Below are 24,330 nucleotides of genomic sequence, written 5' to 3'. Positions count from 1 at the left end.
TGCATGCGTGAGAACGGATTAGAAGGAAACATGTTCAAGTTCCACTCTGGACCTAGTACTAACCAATAGTGGCATCGTGCCTCCTGTTAACCTGCAAATGACATTCGCAGATGTTACCCCGTGTTTCGAGCAAAGAAACAACCCTGGACATCTCATGTTTTAGTGGTTGTCCCTATGAAAGAAAGACATATTAGCACGAACGATACGAAGAGGATGTGTTCACCCGTGACCTTTTTAGGTGTTCAGAAACTTTTTTTGGTCTGGCCAAAGATTTTGAGAGGGATGTTACAACAAAATCAAATCAAATCAAAAGCAAGACAAATATGGTCAAAAGAAGGACCGCAAGACAGAACAAAAAAAAAAGGTGGCAAAAAAGTAAAGTCCACCAACCCCCTAGGAACGACGAAAAAAAAAAAAACCTATCAGAGCTAGTGATCAATAGCAAACCTGTCTTGACAAGGTTCATTGGGTCCCCAGAAAGGACAATTTTTATTTATTTTTTATTTTATTTTTTAAATCCTCACAAAAAACAGGGTCAAAAGAAAAGAAAACAGACGCGAACGGCCCGGGGAAAGAGTTTGAATGTCTGACCAATTTCCGAGCCTTGGAAACCCCCAGTCGTGCCGCATTCCTGGCAGGACCCATGAATGAGAGATAGAGAGCAGAGTAGTTGCCGTCATAGTAAGCTGCCAAAAAAGAATGTGGTGACGGCAACTCGACGGCAACCGGGACAACCCCCATGCCTGCATGCCATGGTTTTTTTTTTTTTTTTTTTTTTTTTTTTTTTTTTTTTTTTTTTCACGAACAGGGAGTAAGACATAGTTAGAAGAGTGGAAGGCAAAAAAGAAAGTTTCCAATATAGCTGCGTCTAAAAAGGATTAATATAAAGTGTTTTGATTTCCCTTTTCCCCCGGATATAAAAAATGCTTAAAATCATGGAAGACTGTGGAAATCGGCGACGCTCGGAACACGAGGATTTTTGCAACTGATCCCGCCGTTGTTGTTGTCGCCGCTAATAATCAAGAAGAGATTTCCACCTTCCATCTTAAACCCATCGTCCTCTCACCCCCTTGGCGATCCTCTCTTTTGTACTCATATTACTCACTGCGACAGCCGAAATTTCATCCGGGCCCCGAACGCACCGAAAAAAAAAAAAAAAAAAAACAGAATAACAATAACCGCCCAACATGAGCTCCCCAATCTCATCATCGGGCTTCTCGACACCATCTTCCTTCGCCGGCGGCCTCCCGATGGCCCGGCGCACCATGCAGCGATCGGCCTACTACTTTGCGTACGGCTCCAACCTGTCACCGACGCAGATGGAGCAGCGCTGCCCGGGAAGCATCGCCAAGGGCCTCGCGCTTCTGCCAGACTGGAGCTTCATCGTCAACGAGCGTGGCTTCGCCAACGTGATGCCCACGGGTGCGCTCGCTCACGAGGTCGATATGATGCGTCGCAAGGGGACCCTGTCGCCCGTCGCCGAGTCTCTCGACATCGGTGCCGAGGAAGGTGTGTGGGGCGTCCTGTACCACCTGTGCCCCGAGGATGAAAAGATGCTGGACATCACCGAGGGTGCGGGCTTTGCGTGCATCAAGTACTATGCCGACGTCGAGGTGCTCCTGCCGGCCCGCCCGAGATCGGCCGCCTCGTCATCGACGTCGTCAAGCCAGAACGAGTCGGAAGCCGAAGCTCGTAGTTACATGGTCCCCGCGCTCATCTACGTCGACCGCCATCGTGTCAAGCCCAGCATGCCCAGGGAGGACTATGTCGCAAGGATGAATCGCGGCATCGAAGAGGCGCAGGCTAGGTATGGCTTGCCCGAGGGTTATGTCCAAAGGGCCATTAGACCCTTTATTCCTTCGCGTTAATGAGGGATTGTCCCAGCGAAAGGATGAATGGTACCATCGTGTTGAATTTTTGGAAATTCAGGGGAATACTTGGCGCAAAATGACCCATTTTTTGTACTTTGAAGCAATCGATACCCAAGCAGATATCCACCCAGTAATAATCTTAATATAATTTCTTTGGTTTTACAGGACATTAACATTGTAAAAGCCTGATTTTGAGACGTGACTTTCCATAGCTCATAGTCTCAAAGGTGGCTGGCTGCCCTGGGGGGTTGCTTTCCAGATGGGATTAACGTCGTTCGGGCATTATTGGAAAATGGTGTCCCGACCATTCGCCTACATGCCACCTTCATTACGAGGACCAAGAATTGGCTGCCAATATCTCAGTATGTGCTAGACTAGACTAGTGTAGTCTTGGGTCTCCTGTGGTCCCCCTTCCTCTTAAGTAGGAGCCTTGCGGATCAAATCCAGGGGCTGTCATCAAAAGACAAGAGAGCCCAAAGGAGTGTCGCCCCCGAATCGGAGCGGTGAATGAGTTGGAGTTGGAGTGGAGGTGGGCGCCATTCCAGTGTGTGTAACTTGCTTTTCTAGCGCCATGATTGACACTGTGGCTGCTTTCCGGGGTTCATGACGCCGCATTTGACTTGGGGTCGTGAAATACGGATAATGGTTTGTCGGGTATAGCCTGTCCCTGGTCTCAAGTTCCAATGTTGTGTCGGGTTAAGAACCCAGCGGTCTCTATGTTGCATCCTAGAAGCGCGAAGCAGCTTCTCACGTCTTCGCGGGGATATGCATGCCAATATCTGCCTGTTACCCAAAGGGCCAGGCCGCCGAATACTCCAATACTGCCGAGCACCTCGAGAGCAACCCAGCCCCTAGCTCTTATATCCGCCAGCATCTCGAGAAGACCAAGAGGATCTTGTGAATGTACCGATTGCAGACGGAGCCCCTTTGTCGTTGTTTGCCCATGAGAAGTAAGGGCACCGTCATGGTGAGGCCTGGCAACCTTGGCCCCTGCTGATGACGACGAAGCTGACCGACTAGACCGGGACTGCTGGCGTTGGCGATCCCGACCTCCTATGGCCACCAAAGTGCCGTCCTTGACGCATTCGCCCAGGCGTTCCGTGAGCCATACAGCGCGCTCACCTCTCGCAAGTGCCTCATAACGTGCTCTTTCGCTATCCAAGCTTCGTTGCAACTCAACAGCCCAATTCGCCAGACGAATCTGCGCCAGCTGCTCCTCGCGCCTGACTTTCGTAGGAGCAAGTGCCATTGCAGATGATGGAGTCCTGACCGTGAGCTCTCCTGTCGTCCCTATGAAGGGAGGCGTTTGCCCCTGAGCCGAAGGGGGCCAGGAGTTGAGAGGTCTGTATAATGCTTGTGGCTTGCTTGCCTGTTCTCCAGACCGCCATTGCAAACATTTCTTTGCAGCTGCGTGTCTCAGCCACGACGCTCCATCTGCGCTGAAGACTTGTCGAACGAGTTCACCCAGTTCGGATGGGAGCAGTGGCTCAACGTAGTCTGGGCTCATGAGCAAACTGGCGTCCATAACCTCGCTATCTGAACCAGTAGCACTCGAAACAGACAAGACAGCCTCTGCCTGACTAGTCGGTAATACTTTCGAATAACGAAAGGGGCGCACGTCAGCGCTCAGGAACTGACTCAACACCTTTTGCTTCCTCTCCCAGATATCGTCTGCTGCAATAGTGTCCGACTTGGCTATCAGGGGTATTATGTTAGTGAGAGGCGCCAGCATCCTCAGGTACTGTAGATCGACGGGTTTCAGGTCTACAGAATAGCAAAGAATATGGTTGTTAGCGTAAGGATCGGGCGAGCATATCAAGAATCGTAGCTATACTCACCATGGGAGATTAGATATAGTACAACATCCACCTGAGGACCTCCTTCACCTCCGATCATAGTCGCAAGATCAGAATCGCTCAAAGTATTTGAGGACATCCGCTCTAGATGCGACTCAATGTACTGAACTACGGGAACAATATCTTGTAGGGCCTGTGGATTTGGTAAGTGGATTAGTGAGACGGGAAAAAAAAAAGGTTGCTAAGGGCTATAGATTTCTCACCTTTGCGCCACCTCCATATCCGATTGTATCGACAAAGCATATGTTCCGATTTATAACGACATCTCCTAAGCTGTTTCTCCTCTTCAGCGTCCGAGAGTCGTCCAAATCTGCCCACCATTCCGGATATGCTTTGGTACTGCCGTGGATCTCGGTTACGGCTCGGGGAACGGCCCGATCAGTCCTCGGGCCGGTTTCCCAAGTCGAAGGAGTAGGTTCAATGGGGTCGAGGTGAACAATGTGTTCGCAACATTGCACGATAGACTTGATCAAAGATGTCTTGCCAATGCCTGTAGCCCAACGATTAGCACTTGGCCCAATGTTTGCAGCAAAAAGACGACAAACCTACCCTTTTCTCCAGCTATCAAAACCTTTAGCCGACCGATCGCCTTGCCCTCCTCGGTAAAAGGTCGCCTGCTAGGCATTTTGATACTGGGCATGACCAGCTGGGGTGCAGTAGCCGCACTGTGCTCCATGGGCGTAGCGCCTGGATCGCCATTTTCGACGTCCTCACCGACCACAGACCCCTCCTCGCTCGCCCCCGCCATGCTCCCAAGCTCTTCAGACAGCGAACCGGCCGACAGGGAGTCCCGCCGCGAAGACAATCCACTAAAGGTCGATCCAGGACCCGACACGCCGAGCAGGATTGGCGTCATGGGCGTAGAAATGGGCTGCTGCTGTTGGTGCGGCCGAGAACAGTTCAGAGGGGTCGAGCCTGGCGTCTTGACGGTCGGTGGGGAGAGCGGCCGATCGAGCAGTTCATGCAAAGCAGTCACGGGAATCGAGCGTGAGGGTTCCTCTACGCCAGTTACGGCGCACGACGACGGACCCCCGGCCGCGGGTTCAGAGCGTGGAATCGAAGTGGGCTGGCGATCCTTCTTCCGAGCATCGTGCCTGACCCTACCGGTGAAGGTGGAAAAGGACTGGTCCAGGCTGGCGTCGACCACGGACTCGTCGGCGACGCAGTACGACATTGTCTGCGACGCTGTGACGTGGTGGAAGGACGACATTCCGAGGTCTTCGCTCTCAGGCGCCGGACGCGATTGCCGCCCGAAAGCGTCTGTAGGTCGCATTGTGCCGACCCTTCTTCTATTTTTTTTTCTTTTTTCTTTTTTTGTTCTGGTGTCTGCTGACCCTGTGGTTTCAATCACACCCGGTGTAGTGATGTTCGAGTGGCTAGCATTTATCTAGATAACAAGGAATCTAGGCTAATTAGGCTAGGTAGGGTTGTAGGGTGAACACAATAATACGAATATATCTTTCCATGTAAAACCTTGGGAATAGAAACATGGAATGGTGGCGAGCACGTAGCGGTGTTTCGGCCAATCTTGCAGGCGGTATTTATTGGATTGATGTGCAAATGCTCTGTTGCCAAGTGGGATTGGATGACAACGTAAATGTGAAATTGCCAAAGGAGGCAAGGTACCGAAGTACCTTGAGGAGGTAGGTAGGTTGAAAGAATCAGAAAAAAAAAAAGAGAGGATGGAAAGGCAACAGGAGCACGTAAAGGTAGGTAGGTAAGTAGGTACCCTAGTGACAGACCTTATCTAATAGGCACTGTGTTACTATAGATAACATGATCCCATGGCGCAATGTGCCGGTACAGTACCTCATCAATGCGCCATGCCCATGCCCCTCATTGCTCACGCACAAGTACGGAGCCATTTGCCTACTACTGGTATTCACCTGATGCGTGAGGGGTCGAAACTCTGCCGATCTGGGGTAATTGATTGCCTTTTAGGGTACGTGTTCTTTCAGGTGTCCCAATTGGTTCCTGGGGGGTTGGTTCAGTTTCCGTTTCCCTACAGGTTCTATGTACGGTAGTACTCCGTAGGGAGCTACCCCGCCATTTAATCCCTGGCAAAAGCACTCGTCACCAACCAGGTCTTTGTCGGCGCGGAGGCAATCGAGGTCACCTGGTCGCTTCAGCTTGTTGAGTTACGTCGTAGAAGGAAGGGTTCTCAAATGATAGAACAAACAAATAGAAACTCCATCCGAAATTCTCGTCCAATTTTACTTCGTCCAGTGCAGTATGAAAAGGTCCTACAGACCGACCATATATCATCAAGAACAAAATTACCCCTTTCTGTTGACATTGAGTCGTCCAGTTTACTAGACTACTTCCTTATGCTGTGACAATGAACATATGATATTATATCCTTGGTGCACATCAATTTCATTAATTTATTTGTATGTTCCAAACTTTCATGATTAATCGATCGTGTCTATCTGAACATCGCACCAATGCCCCTAGGCCATAGCTTCAACGACCCGACAACTTGGTTACTTTTTCTTCTTCATTTTTTTTTCTTTCGCCAAGCAAGACAAGCCTACCGTGGGGGTCAAGTCGTGATAAAGAGGAATAAAAAGTGAATGTTAAAATACATTGAAAACAAATAATGTACGGGTTGAACAAATTTATAAACGGGTGGGTGGGCTTATTGCCGAGCAACAGACAAAAATTATTTTGAGGAGAAACTTCCTCCTTTATGCGCACCCACAACGCACCAGTGACTATGTTTTCTGGACCTCTGATAATTTGCAGTCGTTGAAGAGAGTAAACAAGACTGTTCTTAGGGTTGTGGCAGCAAGTCCGTTTGGGGTCCCAACCTTAATCCCTTCTCTCGCGTTCGGCTTCGAGCCGACGCATCCTCTCCTCTTCGTCACCAACGTCGACGACCTCGCCTCGGCGGCCCTTCCGCCGGCTGCGCCTGCTAGACTCGCCGTCGTCCGTCGTTCCGCGACTGCGTTTCCCGCCTCCGATGAGGCCGGCAAGTTTCTGCGCCTCCTTCATGAGCCTCTCCCGGTTGCGCTTCTCCCTCTCTTCTGCATGTGGGTCTTTGGGTGCAGCCGTTGCGGCCTCCTTGTTCCTGCTGCTGGCGCCCTTGATGTCAAAGATGCTCGTGGTACGGCCTTTGGGGCCCGTAGGTGGCCTAAGCTCAAGTGGTGCCTCGACCGCGCCGGAGGGCTCCTTACTGTCCCGAGGGCGGCGGCGGTCTCTGTCCCTGTCTCTTTGTCTGTCCCTATCCCTGTCGCGGTCTCTTTCCCGGTCCCGGTCCCGGTCCCGATCGCGGTCGCGCTCACGGTCCTTACCGCGATCACGATCCTTTCCTCGGTCCTTACCCCTATCGCGACCTTTGTCCTTGTCCCTTTCGTGGTCCTTATCCCTACGAGACTTGTGACTGGACTTGCGGCGATGCTCATCATCATCCTTGTCCCTAGCCCGGTCCCGATCCCGATCCCGATCACGTTCCCTATCCCTATCCTTGTCTCTACGTCGTTCGGAGTCGCGTTCTCTCCTACTGCTGCGATGTCCTGAGCGACGAGACTCGTCAGGCGATGCGGATCTGGATCTCGATTCGGGACGTGCCGGTCGTGGTTCTTCGTCGCCATTTATGCTGTTTTTGCGACTATGTCGGCGGCTGCTGCTCACATGGCCTTGCCGCCGGTCTTCATCTCGGCCCTCGTCTGCGGGGGACTCTGAGCGGTGACGCTTCCGTCTGTGGCCGTCCTTACGTTCACGACTTGGACTCCTGCTCGACTGAGAGACGGATCTCCCTCTGTTGTCTCGTTCCCTGTGTCTGTCACGGTCCGCATCGACGCCGTGGTTACGCTCACGGTCTCTCGGGCGATCGGCATCCCTAGACTTCCGATGGTCACGGTCCCGGCTCCTATCGCGGTACTTATCGTTGCGTGGCTTGGAATCGACCGAGTTGCTGCGCGATCTGACAGGCTTGTCTGCTGCTGGACTAGCATGTCCGGAACCGTTGACCAATGGGTTGGGCTGCCTATCGTCAGGCATCAGTCCTCTTGCCTTGAGATGCAACATGCTAGTGTTAGGAAGACCCTGGCGCATAGCCTTGGGGCCTGACGGTGCATTCAAAGGAACGTCGGGCATGGGTGCCTGACGGTGTAGCGGCTGATGATAATGATTGAAATCGCCGTTTTCATGACCTCCCCCCATATAACCCATCTCACCGTGCGGCCCGTGGCCAACTTGACCATTTGGAAAACCATACGAGTCATCTAGAACGGGCACGGGTCGGGGTATATCGTCCTGATCTGTTGCCGCAGCGGCGGACGCGTTCATGCTTGCCTTGGCTGCATCGGATGCGGTAGTTGCATCGTCGCCAGTATTTCTTCTCTGATCGTCACCCACTTGGTCTGCAGGATCTGTCTTGCCCAATTCTGCACCCTCAGCAACCTCACCCTCGGTTTTCTGAGCATCAGGTCTAATACTGCGGCCAAACTCGTCCACATTGGAAGGGGTCAGTTCCTTGGCCTCGGAGTTGCGGCGATTCTGAGGACCAGGAACCCCGTTCATCCCGCTCTGGGCAGACCCTTGATACTGCTGAGGGAATTGTGACTGTTGATACTGGCCGTTTTGGTTCTGGAATCCGTCATTTCCGAAACCCTTATGACCACCGCCGTTGAAGCCGCCGTAGCCTCCACGGCCATTGCCATATCCACCATTGTTGAAATTGTTGTTATAGAACCCTCGGCCCCGGCCGCCTCGACCGCGGTAAAAGTTGTTTCCTCGAAAATTGGAATACTGATTCTGGTGGCCAAAATTACCCTGATTAAAGCCAGGCTGGAAACCACCTCCAGAGTTAAAGTTCCCAAAATCACCATTGGCCATGCCAGTAGAATTCGGATGACTGTAATTATCTTGGCCGATATTCCATGACTGCTGCTGTCCGTTCCAGTTCTCATTGGATCCCGGGCCAAGGCCCATGCCGCCGCCGCCGCCGCCTCCAAAACCACCCATGCCCATGCCGTTGCCGTGCATACCCATGCCTTGCGGTCCGAAGTCACCGTTCATGTACATAGATGGGTCCATGCCGGGCATACCTGTTGGTTTCAAATGGCTGATTAGTATATGCGTGATCTCTAGATCCCAGACGGGAGGAGGGAACGAGGTAGTAACAATATTCAAGAACATACCCATCATTTGAAAACCTCCAAATCCTGGTGGCATCATGCCATTCTGCATTGCCATCATCATTTGCATTTGATTCATGTCGCCGCCACCAAAGTTCATGTTGGGGAAGCTTCCATTCATCCCGCCAAGCCCAAAGCTAGGATTGAAGTTATTCGACATGTCTGTGGCGCCCTCGCCTCCCTGGGCATTAGACCTCTGGTTACCCTGCTGTGCTTCTTCTTCTCCCTGGACATCCTTCGTTGCATCATCGCCGTTTTTCTCGGCCTCGGTAGCCTGTTGCTCCTGGCCATTCCCATCCTCGTTGGACTGTTTCGAGACAGCGTTTTCCTTGAAATAAATATTAGCACTATGCGCCGACATGATATCGGTATGGGAACAAGATGATTGGGTGACACATACCTGGGTTTCCACCGCCGGGTTTCCATCGCCAGCAGATTCGCTGTTATCAGCATCTCCTGCAGGAGCCCTTTCACCTGAAGCTGCCTCCTCAGAAACAGATGCGACTGCAGCAGGTTCGGTAGCTTGCAAAGCGTCGGCGCCGGCCCCCGGTTTTGCGTCTACCGGGGTCGGAGGCGCAGATTCCCCGGCGTCCTTGGGCTTCGAGGCCTCACGCTTCTTCTCCTCGGTCCTGACAAAGACTTTGATCGTTGTTCGCAAGGATTTTATCGGTTTGCAGTCGTCGGCGGAGAGCGGCGAGTGCTCACACACGGGGCACGATGTAGGGAGCGTTGAATGGCCTGCGTGCCGCATCACGGGTCAGTTTGTCTACAGATTCCTAGTTTGGCGGTTCCCGCCAGGCAGTGGGCGCAAACATACAGTTCTCGCAGATTGCCTGGTCACAGCATGGCAGCTTCACAGCATTGATCGCCAACTTGCTACATATGGCGCAGCGAAGCTTGATGGGGATCTCGTCTTGGGTCAGGGAACTGCAGATATTGTCAGTACGCTAGATCGAAATCACTGGATTTAAAAGGCCTTGCTGCTGAGTAAATCGCATACCTGACGAGTTCGGCCTGCGCCGGCGTGAGGGATAGCGGTGCCGCCATGACGAAGCACGGCGAGTTCAAATAAGTCTCGTCGTCATGTGTAGAGTGGGAAGCGTGCAAGTTGTCGCAATTGAGAACGAATCAAGAGCATAAAATAAAAGTTCTGGTGGGGGTGAGTCGGCGAAATACGAGACGCGACGGCGTTTGATTGCTAGTTTTGGAAACCGAGGCGCTGAAGAAAGGAAAAGATTTCTGATCTAAGCGGTTGTTAAATATTATTTAATCCTATTGGGCGACAGCGTATGAGGCTGATGATGTGGTTGTTGGGTAACGCAAGTGAGCGGACGAGTGGTTGGTGAGCCTGGGCTTCTCGTTTGCCAGCAGCCAGATCGTGGCGCGTTTTTTTTTTTTTTCTTCTTCCATGGGTCCTACTCGAGTACTTCGTAGGCCCGGATTTTTCTCATGCGCGGACCGAATGTGAGGCAACGGGCGGAAGTTGAATGTGTCGAATCACGTGAGATCGCGTGGGGGTGAAATTTCACAGAGTACAGTTGGGCGCATGCCTGCAAACGCGCTGAAAAAGCCCACTATGATCTCTGATGTGTAATGCAATAGCTAATCTTAGCTCCACCCCCACCAGTGCTCATTATCACTACGGTGCGATCTCACTTTCAAGAATTAGCGGCGAACAAACTGATTTCGGGCTTGACTTGAATATTGTCTCTGTCAGACAAACAAATCAGTTAATAAAATGGCGGGTAGAGAACAGCAAAGTGAGATATGAAAAAAGAGCAAATTTATAATTGACAAAACACAGTCATTGTCATTGTCCGTCACTAACGCTCCATATATCCAACCCTCTAGTAAATCTCGACAGCCTCAGCACTCAACAGCTGAGTGCCGTCAAGAAGCAGCTGGATGAGGAGGTTGAGCACCTGACAGCCTCCTTCACGCAGCTCCACGCTGCACAAGGCAAATTTCGCGAATGCTTGCGTATCGTGAAAGAACAGTCAGCGTCACCAGAAGGTATGGACTACCCTCGGACGCCTCAGTGTACTAGTCTGGGCTGCTTCTGTTTACATTTTTCTGGCATTTGCACTTGCATTATTCTTATATATGGTGATCCTGATCTGACTAGGTACGGCTATATAGCAAAGAAGGATGTTTTGGTTCCCCTGACGAACTCCTTGTATGTAAGGGGCAAGCTGTCTGATCCAAGCAATGTTCTTGTTGATGTGGGAACTGGTTTCTATATCGAAAAGGTTAGTCACTCCTGCTGTTACCAAGTAGACATCAGTAACAGCAGTTCATTGTTTTGTTCATAAATTGACCCTCTTCATTAGAGCACCACCAGCGCAGCAGAGTTCTACGAGGCCAAGGTGAAGGAGCTAGGAGGAAACATCCAGGGCCTCGAGGGCATTGTGCAAGGGAAGACCAACAACTTGCGCGTAGTAGAGGAAGGTAAGGCTAAAACATCCGTCTCATTATCCCCGTCTTCCCCTTCTTTTGTACAAAAAAAAACAAATTGAATTTCTGGATACCTCTGCCAAATCAGCACTGACATCCGCTTTCAATACGTTATAGTTCTTCGCCAAAAGCTTGCCACTGGCGCCAAGCCATCGTAGGCTACTATAGCCACAAACAACTACATCAATAGATACGAATACAACAAGCCGGTATGATCATATGCCTCCTCTTCATGATAATAAAGAAAATTGGTTCGCGTTCCAATCAGTGTACAATGTTTTCTCAGTGATATCCTCCTACGCACACTGGTGCAACACAGACTTTGCATGCGCCGTAGGTGACGTGCCATCCTACCGCTTAGATGACTTCTTCTTTGCCTGCGACTTTTTGGCTTTGGTCCCGGCTTTCGTTCCTGGCTTTGTGTCAATGATCCTCAAAGAATTCGAGGCCTTCTTATTGGCAGTCTGCACCTGTTGAGTTACAGGCTCTTCTGCGGTCTCATTCTCGGTTGCAGCGTCTTCTGTTTCTATCGTTTGTTCGTTTTCCACCACGACATTTGGCTCACAGACTAGATCCATGAGAAACTTCTGAAGCTTCTTGACAGTTTCCAGCAATATTGCAGCACCGTCTTCAAGCTTGTCGTCAGGTCCGACAGGGAGCAAGGCGGAGTTGCAAACGCCAAAGTCGCGCGGGCTCAACGCAAGGTTGCGCCTTTCCAGCACTTCATTCCAGTCGACACTGCACAACGACATTGCGCACGATTGCCAAAGTCGCTTTCCAGTGTGAGGATCCCAGTCGATGTAAACTGCAAGTTCTACTTGGTACAGCCCTATTTCATAGGTACGTGCCGATTTGGTGCTGATAATAGTAACACCGATAGCGTTCTGAACCAGCTTGTCTTCGAAAAATGGACGGTAAGTTCCATCTGGCTCTGTTTTGACCTTCATAAAACGATCAAGCTGTCGCAGTCTATCATCCAAGTTGTCTTGCGATTCGTGGATTAGGACCTCCAAATCCCAATCGAAAGCACCGCCAGGGTTGGCGGACACGATATACTTTTCGCGGTTTTTGAGTTCCCTTTTGAAGATACTAGGTCGAACAAGCCCCAGACTCGCCTTGCCGCTGTTTTCTCGACCAGAGAAGCCCTGGAGTTTCATGTCAAAGCGGAGAGACGGCGTAAAAACAACCACCGTCGTTTCGAGAGGCACATCCTCTAGCGAATCGATACGACTGGAGGCGGGAGCAAAGATCTCGGGAGAGGCTTCAATAGCCAGTTGTACCTTACGGGAGAAGCCGAGCGCGTCGCCATTCAAATAAGATATGTCTTTTGAAAAATGAAAGTTCCCTTTGCCCATGACTGTTGCAAGCATGCGCTCATAGTCCCTAAGGCTGCCTTTTTTGAGTTTCGTCGAGATTTGAAAATGAAGTAAAGCACCAAGGTGAACTCGCATATGCATTTCATCAGGCTCAGAGATGAGGCGCGCAACCGCTGTCTCAAAGTCATCCTTGAAGTTGGCGACATAGGTCTCAAACTCGCGTTGTTGAACTACAGATCTCGCATTTTCGTGTTTGGACTCGGGCTCGGGTTCGGGCCGGGGCCTCACGGGATTATCGGTTGGGTTCTTTTGCTGAGTCTGCGGAATGTCATCGCTAAGGTCGATTAAGTCTTCTTCTTCAGTAGCCAACTTGTCTTCTTTAGTAACCGACTTGTCTGTGGCCGTATCAAAAGAAAGCGACTCAAGACAGTATCGCCAGACCTCAGTTTGCGTAGGTGGTAGGGCGGTTATCTCCATACGTCGATAATCGTCAACCTTGAGAGGATGCTCCCGAACCACGAAGTTTTCACGGCCGGTGGCAGGAATCTGCACGAGAAGAAGCGGTCCATTGATCATAGCCAAACTTTCATGGCTTCTGCCAAGATACTCGACCGCAGTTGTAATGCCTTGCTGCATGAATAGTTTACTTGTAGCTCCCATAGAAACGAAAGCTGGTTCTTCTTCTGACTCGGGCATATAAAGTCTCGCCTTGAGGTTCGGATTCTGGATCAGCTCAGTCTTCCTCTCAATGTGATTCCTGTCCCTAGCATCAGGCATGCATTTGGGCAGGACCAAGAGCATCTAAGAATATAGGCTTGATGTCAGTTACTTGATGCGCACTATCTGTGACTTTCCTTTATGCAACTTACTTTGATGAACCCGTCTTGAAGACGAGAATCAGGCTCGATCTCTCCATCACGCACATTGAAATTAGGCCCAGAATTTGGACGTGGTCGCTGAAAATTCATGATTGATAACCTGATGCGTCGATGGAGAAGTGAGCATGGGGTGAGTATTTTCACGAAGAAGTAAACAGAGGCTTGTAGGCAAGGTAAACAGAGGTGCGCTGCCTTAGCCTTTAGTTCATGCCTGCAAAAAAGCGGCCTTGTCTGTCGTATGAGGGCTTTGTCAAGGAAATAGCCAAACAGGCAGGCATGGACACCAGCCCGTCAACCATTCGCTCCTGCCAAAAGCAGGCAGAATTTCCCCTCCGCTTGAATCTGGTAAGGGAAAATACAAACACAGGATGAAAAAAAAATGTGATTAGCACTGTTCCAACCTCATGTGTCCAACACCAGAAAACTACCTCCTAGGTACCTAGGTAAGGTAACGACAGAATTCGAGAATCCATCCATCTAAACTGGAAATAGTTTGGCACACTACATGTTTTTTTTTTATCTCCACGACTGATTATACTAATACATAGATAGCATTTACAGCCAGCCAAAGCCAGGCAATATCCATCTCCAGCACGCTCCTCAAAGCTGACCAAGGAGTTTGCCTACAACACTGGGCAGGTCATCCAAGGCAACCAACTCTTTGAAACTGAGCTGTCGGCATTGGACCTCACACTGTTTTGAATCGGCCCAGGCTTTCCCGAGAACAACAACAACGGGATAGCCTACAAGATCTGCGTCCTTCAGCTTCCAAGGCAACGACTTGTCGCGGTCGTCCAGAACGAGATCTAGCTTAGGAAACGCTGGTATAGCAGCCGCGCCCCCTTCGCTCAGGAGATCATATATGCTCTCGGCATCTGCCAATGCAGTCTGGTTTCTCGTGACAATGACAACCTCATACGGTGCTATAGCCCTTGGCCAGTTGAGACCTTGAGAGTCGCCAAAATGTTCTGCCACTGCGGCTATGATCCTCGATACACCGATACCATGGCAGCCCATTTGAACATTGACCTCGCCTTGTTTCTTGGAAGAAAAGCTGTACATTAGTCCCTCATCGTCCGAGACGCTGTTGCTGTCACTCTCAATCTGAGAAGTGTTTGGAAGCTTGACAGTGAGCGCCATGGGTTCCGAATACCTGTCACCCAGATGAAAGGTATGTCCCAGCTCAGTTGCCTTGCGCACAGAGAGAGTACCCGAGTCGCACTTGGGGCAAGCGTCACCATCTCGAATCTTGATGAGATTTAGTGTTTCGCCATCATTGCTCTCAGCAATAGTAGTCACCTGGGGCATGTCAAACTTGGCGTACGCCTCTTTGGCAAAAGGCAGTGTCGACAGCTCCATTGCATCCTGCAATTTTTGCTTGTCCTCGTGCAGCAACAGTCTACCATCAACCAGGTTGATTACCTTGAGTGGCTTGTTATCGTCTGCTTTGTCCCCGCTCCCACTTTTACTGCCGTTTGCGAGGACCGAGTTCCACCAAGCAACCTCAACGTTCTCAACATTAGCGTCCAAGTCGGGCACGATCCGCTTGACCGCGTGAAAGTTGACGACTTCTGCCCACTTCTCACCGGTTGGACGACCACACGCGGTGAGTCTGATGTCGGAGCTTTCTGAATACCAAACATTTACCAGGGTCATCTTGTCCCTGGTGATGGCCCGCCACACGCTGACATCCTCATTAGGCTTCTCGGCACCCGAGTCCATATTATTGTGAGGCTTCAATTTGCTCACGGCGACTTCTGTATTCGCCATATAGTTGCACCCAGAACAAGAAATGACATCGTCTTCTCCTTCGGACGTAGGCAGATGGTACTCATGGCTGAGGTCACCTCCAATATCTCCTGAACTGGCCTCAGCAACCATGACAGGCAAACGCAGCTCAGAGAATATTCTGTCGTATGCGGCACGAACTTGTTCGTATGTTTGGAGGGCAGTGTTGACAGAGACGTCGAATGTGTATAAGTCCTTCATCATGAACTCACGACCGCGCAAAAGTCCCTTGCGAGGCCGCATCTCGTCACGGAATTTCGGAGCTGCAGCAATGGTTAGCTTATCCGCACCGACGGGAGTGGCAGCAAGTGGTCTCTACTGAGGCATCTAACTTACTGATCTGGTAAAGTCTTGCTGGAAGTTGCTTATATGAGCCGAGAGTTTGCTTTACCAGCGTGGTGATCTCTTCTTCGTGTGTCGGAGATAGTAGCAAACCTTTGCCTTTACGATCGGTCATCAAAAACAGCTTTCAGGAGCATTGTTAGACACCGAGAATGGTCTAATTCGCAAACAGTCCAGGTTAATTATCCGGTACATACCTCAGTCATTGCCTTTTCGAACCGTCCTGACTTTGCCCATGTGCCTGGTGAAGATAATGTGGCAAGCGCCAATCTTGAAGCGCCTGCATAATGACATACATAATGTTAGAAAAGCATCCTAGACGGCCGTTTCGAGGTAGTTCATAGTTTAATAGAGAATATCAAGCCTACCTATGCTCTGCATGTGCCTCTCGATGAGCTTCATGATCTTATCTTGGACCCGGTATCCTAGGGGCATCAAATGGAAAATCCCAGAGTTCGTCTATTGAGAAGCAGGACTGGTTTAATAGACACTTCAAAGAAAGGATATGTGATACAATGAACATACCTGGCGTAGGTAGCCGGCACGGACGAGTTTTTCATGAGCATCTGCAGATTAATGTCAGTAACTACAAGGTTTGCTGATAGTCTTGATGAGCTTTAAGGTGACTAGGCATACCCTCCATCACCTTCCGGTCTTTATCAGTCACACCACCAGCCGGGTCGTATGCATTTTGCAAGCGGACTCGGTGGTCAAGGTAGATAGAACGGGCCTGTATTTTTGTTTAATTAGAAACTGCAACAGCAATTGACACACTTGAGAAAACATTATGCTGGACTGCCATAAAGCTAACTCACCCAAGCTATTTTGGCGAGGGCATTCTGACCACGGGGTTGACAAAATGCACCCAAGTTCGGCTTACACGCCCTGTGATTCAGTCTCTGCATCATCTCCCCAAACTGCAGCGGACACAAGGCCCTAAAGTCAGAGAGGTTGAACGAGAATTTATACGCAGCTATTCCTTTCCCATCCAGGTGACAGCTTTGCTTCTAAAACCGCAAGGGAATCAATTCTCCATGCTTTGTGCAATTTATTGACATATGCTTGCCATGGTATGAAAATCCGCAGTCCAAGACTGGATTGTAGCTTGACGCGACTCTCATTGAATTTCACGAGACGTCCAGCAGGGGTGGGTACCTTATGACAGGGGTTAGGCAGTTTGATCCACTTCCCTGCAGATAGCGACCCCACCAACAAAAAAAAAAAAGTTCACACCGCGATGGCAGTATCATGCCAGGCGGAGAATTGAAGGCAAGAAGAGTCTGGTCTCCTTTCCCCAAGCAAAAGGCACTTCTTCAGTCGCCGCCGTGTTGGATAATTCGAGCCGGAGAAAAAAAGCAGCTTCGCCGGATCCAACGCAATGGCGCCCCGCGACAAGTCAAAGGCCGGGAAAAAGGCCAAAGCCTCCAATAATACCCCTGCTTTTGACGAAAAGGCGTTATTGCAACTCACCAACAAGCTTGACCAGTCGCTATCCAAAACCGCCGACGACCAGTCAAGACCAGGAAAGCGCAAGCGCCAAGATGATCACGAAAAGAGGGCAAAGCCAAAGAAGCGATCTTCCGACGCCCACGAAAATGGTGACAAGGACAAGAACGCGATGCTATTAGAGGACATCAAGGCCTTGGGTGGGGACGAGAAGGATTTGGAGCTTGTCGTTGGCATAGACTCGGATGCGGAGGATGGTGCTGGGAAGTCTACCGAACGCCCTCTTGACGATGCGTTCAAGAGCGAACTGGCCAAGTTTGCGTCGGCGCTAGGCTTTGATCAGGCGCGGGCTGAACTGGACGACGAGAGCTCGGCCAACGAAGAGGAGGAGGCTTCGGAAGAATCGGAGAAAGAGCCCGAGGAAGAGGACGCCCAGGATGAGGAGGATGCTGAAGATGAAGAGCCTGACCAGCCCAAACCCCGGGAGGCTGTTGAGAAGGACCCGGCATCTGTACCACATGCGAAGGACCCTTTTGGCAGCACTATCGAAAAGCCGGAAAAGTTGAAAAATCGCCAATGGGCAGGGAAGCTGGTCAGTAAGCTGCCTGACTGTGAACTGAGTGTTCCTCCTGTGATGTGAATTGACAATATACTGATCTCTATCATTTATAGGCGATCGAGCCACGACCTGACTGGCACGCCGCACCCTTGGACAGCCTTCCAGACCCTGAGTCTGACGATGTCTCGAGGTTCACCCCGGCAATCGGTAGTCTCAAAGCCCATGCCCAGTCTCTTGTCGAAGCAGATGCGGCTGTGTACAACACAATAATATCTTCGTCGTCTCAGCATAAATTCATGACCACCATCATGTCATCCGGTACCCTGTCCGATAAGATATCCGCCCTTACTCTTGCAGTCCAAGAGTCGCCTGTGCATAACATCAAGGCGATCGATACATTGATAAACATGGCCGGAAAGAAGAGTCGTGGTCAGGCTCTGGCTGCTCTCGGCGCGCTTGTCGATTTGCTCGGTAACGGCGTGGTCCTTCCCGGTGACAGGCGCTTGCGCCCGTTCCACGCACAACCAGGACTCCTAGGGACCCTTCAGCAAAAGTCGGTATATTCTTGGAGAGATGGACAAAGTCCACTACCTGGCAAGATTAGCAAAGTGCACTTGATGTTGTGGTACTTTGAGGACTGGCTTAAGTCGGCCTACTTTCGAGTGCTTCAGTTGTTGGAAGTTTGGGCTGGAGACGAAATCGATTATTCGCGATCACGGACACTCGATTTCGTCTTTGGACTCTTGCGAGACAAGCCCGAGCAGGAGGCGAACTTGATGAGGCTCTTGGTCAGCAAGCTTGGGGATCGCGAAGGTAAAATCGCGTCACGTGCATCCTACTTGCTCCTGCAACTTGTCAACACGCACCCGGGCATGAAGCCCATAGTGATTCAGACGATTGAGCAGGAAGTGCTCCTGAGGCCGGGCCAGAGTCTCAAGTCAAAGTATCACGCCATAAACACCCTAAACCAGACCATACTCAGCAACAAAGAACCCGAACTAGCAGACAACTTGGTGCGCATCTATTTCGATGTATTCTTGTCTCTTTTGAAGACTGGAAGCTTGGGAATATTCGATCATCTTGGCAATACCGAGGAGGACACCAAGGCAGCTGGTCAGAAGAAAGGACGCGGAAAGAAACCGAAACAACCCGCAGATCCGGTAACAGCAAATGAGCAAGATGTTGCTCAAAAGCTGGTCTCTGCCGTCCTCACAGGTGTCAACAGGGCGATACCGTTTGCAATGACCAATGAATCAACCCTGGAAACACATCTCGATACACTCTTTCGAATTACGCACTCGTCAAACTTCAACACCAGTGTCCAAGCTTTGATACTGATACAGCAAATAGCAGCTTCCAAGCAGCTCGCGGTTGATCGGTTTTACCGGACCTTGTACGAGTCGCTACTGGATCCTCGTCTTGTCACTTCCTCCAAGCAAACGCTTTACCTCAACCTGCTCTACAAGTCGCTCAAGAACGACGTGGATGTACGCAGGGTCAAGGCGTTTGTCAAGAGGATGCTTCAGATTGTGAATTTACACCAGCCATCTTTCATCTGCGGCATACTTTATCTGATCGCAGAGCTGGAGGGTGTCTTCCCTGACCTCAAGGCACTGCTCAATGACCCAGAGGACAACGAAGATGACGGCGAGGAGGTTTATAGAGATGCCGATGCTGTTGAGAGTGAAAATAAGACAACAGAATCTAATGGTGGCGAGAAAAAGAAGACGGCGTATGATGGAAGGAAACGACACCCAGAATTCAGCAACGCACACCGGAGCTGTTTATGGGAAATCGTAAGTTGCAAAATTCCACGACGGTTACTGAGCCGCCTGCATATTGACAGATGTTGACTCAAAATAGGTACCTTTCTTTGAGCATTTCCACCCTTCGGTGGTCGTCTTCGCCAACAACCTTTTGGTCAGGCAAAAATCACTACCGAAGCCAGAACTGTCAAATCACACTCTTATCCAATTCTTGGACAAGTTCGTTTACCGCAACGCCAAGACTACAGAGGTCACCAGAGGTGGCTCGATCATGCAGCCTGTCGTTGCCTCAGGGACTGCAGCAAATGCTGCCTCAAGCGGCAAGACGCAACGTCCGACTATCAACTCGGAGACTTTCTGGAATCTCAAGTCCAAGGATGTTGCCGCGGAGGACGTCTTCTTCCACGAGTACTTCTCGCAGGTTGGCAAGCCTGGGCAGATTTCAAGAGCGGCCAAGCGCGAACAGAAGAGGGCCGAGGAGGGCGCACAAGACGACGAAGAGGAAGAGGGCGAAGACGAGATCTGGCAGGCACTGGTGGATTCTCGACCAGAGATCCAAGGTGACGATGACGGTGATGCAGACATGGGCTTCAGTGACGGTGATGATGATGACCTGGGCTCACTCTTAGAGGACATGAGCGACAGTGATGAGGACGAAGACATGTTAGGAGCAGAAGACGTCGATGTGGAGGGTGATGGTGATGAAGGGGTTGTCTTTAACGACTTTAGCGACTCGGAGGGCGAGGCTGCTGGAGGCGCGCCTCTTGATGAAGCCGCCGAGGCCAAGCGTCTCCGCAACAAGGCAAGCAGAGAGAAGAAGAAGCAGATGAAGGCTCTTCCCACATTTGCATCCGCCGACGATTACGCACACATGCTCGCTCAAGAGGAGGACGAAGATTACAATTGATTGGCCTTATGTGGCGGTGCATAAAATACAAACAAATCAATCCAATAAGTTGCTTGACCGAAGTGATCCTTGGACGATCTGACGACATTGCCATACATATGTGAGTCTCTAGGGGGGGGGGGGGTCTTACATTGTACCCCAGTTCGTTGTTGTGAGGCTGTTTCTTGTGATGTCGTCACGGTCTTGGCGAATGGGCTAGGTACCTTGCCGTTTCGCCGTTGGATCCACTGAAAATACCCAAAAGTGACGAGAGCAAAACCTCTTTGGCAGTCGTGTTTTAATTATGCGTACGGTATTTGCCTACCTGTTTGTAGAAAAGTGCACTGCAACAAAGTCAAAGTGCTTGACTCCGCTTGTCAAGCTCTGGACTAGTCTAGCTGAAACGTGGCATCGAAAGCTGTGATCCGCCCTGTTGCTTGGAGCGGATCAGATGAACCAAGGCATACATCAGCTTACAACCCCGCACCCGTAATGCTAAACGGAATACCTTCGACTCAGCATATGTCATAGGCATGGGGCTTGTAGCTAGACTAAGCTAGGAGTTGGAGAAGATGGAGATGGAGATGTGATGGTTAGACGAGGCGCATGGATGCTGTGACATGTTTTTGTATTGGTTGTTTCGTTGTCGAGCGAGGCTGTTGGTTATAAAAAGCAGGTCTACCGCCAGGTAGCTAGAGCATCTCGACTTATAATGACTATCTATCCATCTATCACCAAGTCTCCTTCCTTTTGACATCACAAGAAATCAAAGTTGAACCAAACACAATCTTTGGTGTTTTGAGTTACCGTTACTAGAATCGATCTCGGAAATTTCTCTCAACCACAAAAATGGTCCGGTCTCGCCCTCATCAGAAAGTTGATGGCAGCTGTTGATTTGGTCTGCTAACGATCCTTTGTTGTCGCGTGCAGGCTACCGCTGATACCGTCGACCTTGGAGAGGTGCACCCTCCCAAGCAAGAGTCTATCAAGCTCTTTGAGGAGATCGAGAAGGAGCTCAAGCACGAGCTCATCAAGCTCCGACATATGCATGACAGTCAGTCTCTTGCTCCTCTCCCCCCCTCAAAACACACCGGCAATTCTTGCCAGTAGTTTTAAAAACCCCCCTCTTATCGCATCCAACTGACCGTGAAACACGCCACCAAAAAACAAACTACAGAGCACGAACCAGAGTACTTTGCGGCGGTAAAGGACCTCAGCGACAAGGAGCTCACATCCTTCACGGTCGACGACTTCCTGCAGGTCCGGGTCGCGGTGGCGAGCTACGGCATCATCCTATTTGGCAAGCTCCGCATCCCGACCATGCCGGCCGACGGCCCGGCGTACGTCCACTTCCGGGCGTTTTCGACGGGGCCAGACGACCCGCCCAAGTTCCACAGCTTCCTCACCGAGATGAAGGAGGAGCAGGGCGGTGGGAAGACGTTTAGGGCCATCTTTACCGACAAGGACGAGCTCGAGTGGTTCGACAACTGAAATGAGACAAGGGAGAGGAGAGAGGCATGATGAGCTTTGTGATACCATACTTAATACAACATCTAAGGATTAAAGTACATTTGTCGGTGGGCTTTTTTTTTTTTTTTTTTTTTTTTTGTGTATGCAATGAAAGTTATATTTGCATGTGGTACTTGGCGGCATTTGTGTTCCTGGTCTCAGAATGATGAACCTGCCAGGTATCTTACCTAGGTAAGGGACCTACCTACAATAGTTGCTCTGCTTTGTGTTTTCAGCTCTTGATTGTGCCCCACACAGTTGGACCTCGGCTTGTTCAACAAATTCGGAGCCTTGTCCTCTGCCCAGGAAATGCGACGAGGAATGATTGTGATAGATAGATGATTCTACGAGATTTGAAGGTGAATGAATAGCTAAGTTACACATCAGTAGTCATGAGAAACTGAGTGAGGTAAGAATATTGTAAAAGGGTGTCAAGGTAGATTTTCAATCAAAGCACTGTTAAGAAGTACTCTGTTTGATGGTTTTCTCACAGTGTGTTTGCTACACAATAAATACTGTAAGGAACGTCTTCCATTCGCCGTCCCGGCATTGACACAGGCTTGACAGGCACTTGACGCGGCGCAATTGATATCCACGACGTGGGATTCGCGCTTTTGGAACATGATCTCGTCAGTCACCAATTCAATACCGGGACGCTAGGCGTTTGAAACTGAGTAATAAAGGGGTAATCCGAGCCGAGATATATATTTTTTTTTTCAAACCCTATAAATCGGGGGGTGATCGCACAAGATGGCTTCGATGATAACCCCCAACAGAATTGTCGGAGTGCTGAGGATATCGCACCCCGTATCGTCACTGGCCCACCTACCCACCCCGACTCGAAGCGCCACAACTGCCCGCCTCGTCAGGACGAGCATTGGTAGCCGCCGGTTGCAAGCAGCGCGGAGACAGACGTCTTATTTCACGACAAGCAGCGGACAAGCAGGTATAGTGCAGTTGTTATATAAACTCGAAATCCATTAGAAACCCGGTTGTTCTAATCTCTTTCACTATCCCATCACCCCTACACAACAGGCCCCAACACAGCTCGCCCCCGTCGCAGAGGCTTCTTCTCCGGACTCTTGATACTCGGCGGAACAGCATTCGGCTCCTTCGTCGGCACCCTATATCTCAAGATGGCGGCCATCGGCGCAACGGTCGAAGATGCGGTGCGCACGTACAAGCCCGAGACCCCTGAGGCGCAGGCCATGGAGGACTACATCAACAAGCACCCGCTGGTCCAGGAGCTGCGGGCGAACCCCGAGATGACCGAGTCGCGGCCACACCTAAAGATCCCGCCCGAGTGGCGCGCCCACAGCTTGACGGCCGGCACGTTGATGGGCCCCGGCCTGGTCAGCGTGCCGCCCTTTGACTGGATCGAGACGGACGGCAAGTCGTACGTGGAGATCGCCCACCTCGGTGAGGACCTCTGCGGACACCCAGGCATCATCCACGGTGGATTCCTCGCCACCATGCTGGACGAGGGCCTGGCTCGGTGCTGCTTCCCCGCCCTACCGCACAGGATCGGACTCACGGCCAACCTCAGCATCGACTACCGCGCGCCCTGCAAGGCGAACCAGTACATCGTGCTGCGCGCCAACACTGTCAAGGTGGAGGGCCGCAAGGCTTGGGTTGAGGGCAGGTTGGAGACTTTGGTCGAGCCGGGAGAGACCCCGTTGGTTTTAGCCGAGGCCAAGGCGCTGTTTATATCCCCTAAGGGAGCGGCGGTAAGTCATCCTTTTTAGTCCTCGGCGTTGCTTTTGATGTTGTTTACCTCTTTTTTTTTTAAACAATTCATTATACTAATGAGACTCCTGGTTGCACAGACAATGACAAAGCTTTTACCAGCTCAATGATAGGGGTCGCTACCGTGATGGGATCTAGAGCATTGCTCTGCTTTTGTTGTTGTTTCAGTACTACACATTTGGGAATGCATTTTCCGGGCGTCACGGTAACAATAGAATTTCCAGAAGCTGGGCGTTGCTAGATTAAAAAAAGCGACTAATGAACATTATCCACATATAATACAAACAACTCGAAGCAAATCTTAATTTTTAGTCATTGTGTTGATATATACTCACTCCATATTCTAGGTCTGTCAGCTCGTATTCTGGTTGCACGGTAATTAATGGCCTCATGTATACGACGACATCAAATACTGCGGCTGTTGCTCCATCTTTTTTATGCATGGTACCCGGAAACGGGGCGGCCGTCGGCGCGGGACAATGGTAGGGCAAGATGCCGTCATAGCTGCGAGTAATTGTGCAAGGTTGGTTGGCAGCCTATCAAAAAGCTGTCGGGTGGACTGCTAATACCGGGCCAAGCCGAAACCTGAGATATCGCCATCTCTACAAGCCTTGCGCATTTGCTGCAATAGGGAAAATGGAGCTTTTCTGGGTCGAGTCGAGTCTCTTAGTGCAAGTTTACCATAAGCCGGTTTTCCCACGGTGTTGTTTCATTTTGTGGAAATAATTTGATATGAGTGAGACCTTTTCGAGAGAATTCGGTACTTAGTTTT

General features: G+C 50.6%; 9 protein-coding genes across 9 annotated transcripts; 5 read left to right on the top strand and 4 right to left on the bottom strand.

Moving 5' to 3' along the window:
• Positions 1–1,187: 1,187 nt before the first annotated feature.
• On the top strand, positions 1,188–1,868 carry PgNI_09905 (uncharacterized protein; the record flags this gene model as incomplete). Its single annotated transcript, XM_031129886.1, has 1 exon — positions 1,188–1,868. The coding sequence occupies one exon, from the start codon at positions 1,188–1,190 to the stop codon at positions 1,866–1,868; it is 681 nt and encodes a 226-aa protein (XP_030978278.1).
• PgNI_09904 (uncharacterized protein) lies at positions 1,780–5,073 on the bottom strand. The gene is made up of 4 exons (XM_031129885.1): positions 4,277–5,073; positions 3,931–4,217; positions 3,710–3,860; positions 1,780–3,635 (listed from the first exon to the last, which is right to left on the bottom strand). The coding sequence occupies exons 1-4, from the start codon at positions 4,998–5,000 to the stop codon at positions 2,545–2,547; spliced, it is 2,253 nt and encodes a 750-aa protein (XP_030977622.1). The 5' UTR covers positions 5,001–5,073; the 3' UTR covers positions 1,780–2,544.
• Positions 5,074–5,967: 894 nt separating this feature from the next.
• Positions 5,968–10,252, bottom strand: PgNI_09903 (uncharacterized protein). The gene is made up of 5 exons (XM_031129884.1): positions 9,869–10,252; positions 9,686–9,795; positions 9,269–9,606; positions 8,872–9,196; positions 5,968–8,778 (listed from the first exon to the last, which is right to left on the bottom strand). Exons 1-5 carry the CDS (start codon positions 9,913–9,915, stop codon positions 6,539–6,541), a joined length of 3,060 nt encoding a protein of 1,019 aa, XP_030978032.1. The 5' UTR covers positions 9,916–10,252; the 3' UTR covers positions 5,968–6,538.
• Positions 10,253–10,432: 180 nt separating this feature from the next.
• Positions 10,433–11,580, top strand: PgNI_09902 (uncharacterized protein). The gene is made up of 5 exons (XM_031129883.1): positions 10,433–10,628; positions 10,720–10,881; positions 11,008–11,117; positions 11,199–11,316; positions 11,440–11,580. The coding sequence occupies exons 1-5, from the start codon at positions 10,607–10,609 to the stop codon at positions 11,478–11,480; spliced, it is 453 nt and encodes a 150-aa protein (XP_030977619.1). The 5' UTR covers positions 10,433–10,606; the 3' UTR covers positions 11,481–11,580.
• Positions 11,581–11,672: 92 nt separating this feature from the next.
• Positions 11,673–13,606, bottom strand: PgNI_09901 (uncharacterized protein; the record flags this gene model as incomplete). Its single annotated transcript, XM_031129882.1, has 2 exons — positions 11,673–13,439; positions 13,508–13,606. 2 exons carry the CDS (start codon positions 13,604–13,606, stop codon positions 11,673–11,675), a joined length of 1,866 nt encoding a protein of 621 aa, XP_030977618.1.
• Positions 13,607–14,013: 407 nt separating this feature from the next.
• On the bottom strand, positions 14,014–16,554 carry PgNI_09900 (uncharacterized protein; the record flags this gene model as incomplete). Its single annotated transcript, XM_031129881.1, has 7 exons — positions 14,014–15,567; positions 15,641–15,770; positions 15,844–15,926; positions 16,015–16,105; positions 16,172–16,212; positions 16,283–16,376; positions 16,462–16,554. The coding sequence occupies 7 exons, from the start codon at positions 16,552–16,554 to the stop codon at positions 14,117–14,119; spliced, it is 1,983 nt and encodes a 660-aa protein (XP_030978255.1). The 3' UTR covers positions 14,014–14,116.
• Positions 16,555–16,950: 396 nt separating this feature from the next.
• Positions 16,951–20,377, top strand: PgNI_09899 (uncharacterized protein). Its single transcript, XM_031129880.1, has 3 exons — positions 16,951–17,684; positions 17,765–19,447; positions 19,515–20,377. Exons 1-3 carry the CDS (start codon positions 17,025–17,027, stop codon positions 20,322–20,324), a joined length of 3,153 nt encoding a protein of 1,050 aa, XP_030978070.1. The 5' UTR covers positions 16,951–17,024; the 3' UTR covers positions 20,325–20,377.
• Positions 20,378–20,916: 539 nt separating this feature from the next.
• On the top strand, positions 20,917–21,966 carry PgNI_09898 (uncharacterized protein). The gene is made up of 3 exons (XM_031129879.1): positions 20,917–21,155; positions 21,234–21,357; positions 21,481–21,966. The coding sequence occupies exons 1-3, from the start codon at positions 21,153–21,155 to the stop codon at positions 21,792–21,794; spliced, it is 441 nt and encodes a 146-aa protein (XP_030978071.1). The 5' UTR covers positions 20,917–21,152; the 3' UTR covers positions 21,795–21,966.
• A 244-nt stretch (positions 21,967–22,210) lies between these two features.
• Positions 22,211–23,853, top strand: PgNI_09897 (uncharacterized protein). Its single transcript, XM_031129878.1, has 3 exons — positions 22,211–22,758; positions 22,848–23,539; positions 23,639–23,853. Exons 1-3 carry the CDS (start codon positions 22,563–22,565, stop codon positions 23,666–23,668), a joined length of 918 nt encoding a protein of 305 aa, XP_030978260.1. The 5' UTR covers positions 22,211–22,562; the 3' UTR covers positions 23,669–23,853.
• Positions 23,854–24,330: the final 477 nt, after the last annotated feature.

The sequence above is a fragment of the Pyricularia grisea genome (genome assembly GCF_004355905.1).
Source record: "Pyricularia grisea strain NI907 chromosome Unknown Pyricularia_grisea_NI907_Scaffold_7, whole genome shotgun sequence".
In the NCBI taxonomy this organism is placed as follows: domain Eukaryota; kingdom Fungi; phylum Ascomycota; class Sordariomycetes; order Magnaporthales; family Pyriculariaceae; genus Pyricularia; species Pyricularia grisea.
This window is presented reverse-complemented; position numbering and strand designations above follow the sequence as displayed.

Coding starts and splice junctions, on each gene's coding strand:
- PgNI_09898 (XM_031129879.1), top strand. Junction 21,358..21,480: donor GCTCCGACATATGCATGACA/GTCAGTCTCTTG, acceptor AACAAACTACAG/AGCACGAACCAGAGTACTTT.
- PgNI_09904 (XM_031129885.1), bottom strand. CDS start 5,000: ATGCGACCTACAGACGCTTTCGGGCGGCAATCGCGTCCGGCGCCTGAG. Junction 4,218..4,276: donor TTTGATAGCTGGAGAAAAGG/GTAGGTTTGTCG, acceptor GTTGGGCTACAG/GCATTGGCAAGACATCTTTG. Junction 3,636..3,709: donor ACTATATCTAATCTCCCATG/GTGAGTATAGCT, acceptor GCTATTCTGTAG/ACCTGAAACCCGTCGATCTA.
- PgNI_09899 (XM_031129880.1), top strand. CDS start 17,025: ATGGCGCCCCGCGACAAGTCAAAGGCCGGGAAAAAGGCCAAAGCCTCC. Junction 17,685..17,764: donor GCCAATGGGCAGGGAAGCTG/GTCAGTAAGCTG, acceptor TATCATTTATAG/GCGATCGAGCCACGACCTGA. Junction 19,448..19,514: donor GGAGCTGTTTATGGGAAATC/GTAAGTTGCAAA, acceptor GACTCAAAATAG/GTACCTTTCTTTGAGCATTT.
- PgNI_09903 (XM_031129884.1), bottom strand. CDS start 9,915: ATGGCGGCACCGCTATCCCTCACGCCGGCGCAGGCCGAACTCGTCAG. Junction 9,796..9,868: donor GCGCAGGCCGAACTCGTCAG/GTATGCGATTTA, acceptor CAATATCTGCAG/TTCCCTGACCCAAGACGAGA. Junction 8,779..8,871: donor TGGAGGTTTTCAAATGATGG/GTATGTTCTTGA, acceptor TGAAACCAACAG/GTATGCCCGGCATGGACCCA.
- PgNI_09897 (XM_031129878.1), top strand. CDS start 22,563: ATGGCTTCGATGATAACCCCCAACAGAATTGTCGGAGTGCTGAGGATA. Junction 22,759..22,847: donor GACAAGCAGCGGACAAGCAG/GTATAGTGCAGT, acceptor CCTACACAACAG/GCCCCAACACAGCTCGCCCC. Junction 23,540..23,638: donor TATCCCCTAAGGGAGCGGCG/GTAAGTCATCCT, acceptor CTGGTTGCACAG/ACAATGACAAAGCTTTTACC.
- PgNI_09902 (XM_031129883.1), top strand. CDS start 10,607: ATGGCGGGTAGAGAACAGCAAA. Junction 11,118..11,198: donor CTGGTTTCTATATCGAAAAG/GTTAGTCACTCC, acceptor CCTCTTCATTAG/AGCACCACCAGCGCAGCAGA. Junction 11,317..11,439: donor CTTGCGCGTAGTAGAGGAAG/GTAAGGCTAAAA, acceptor AATACGTTATAG/TTCTTCGCCAAAAGCTTGCC.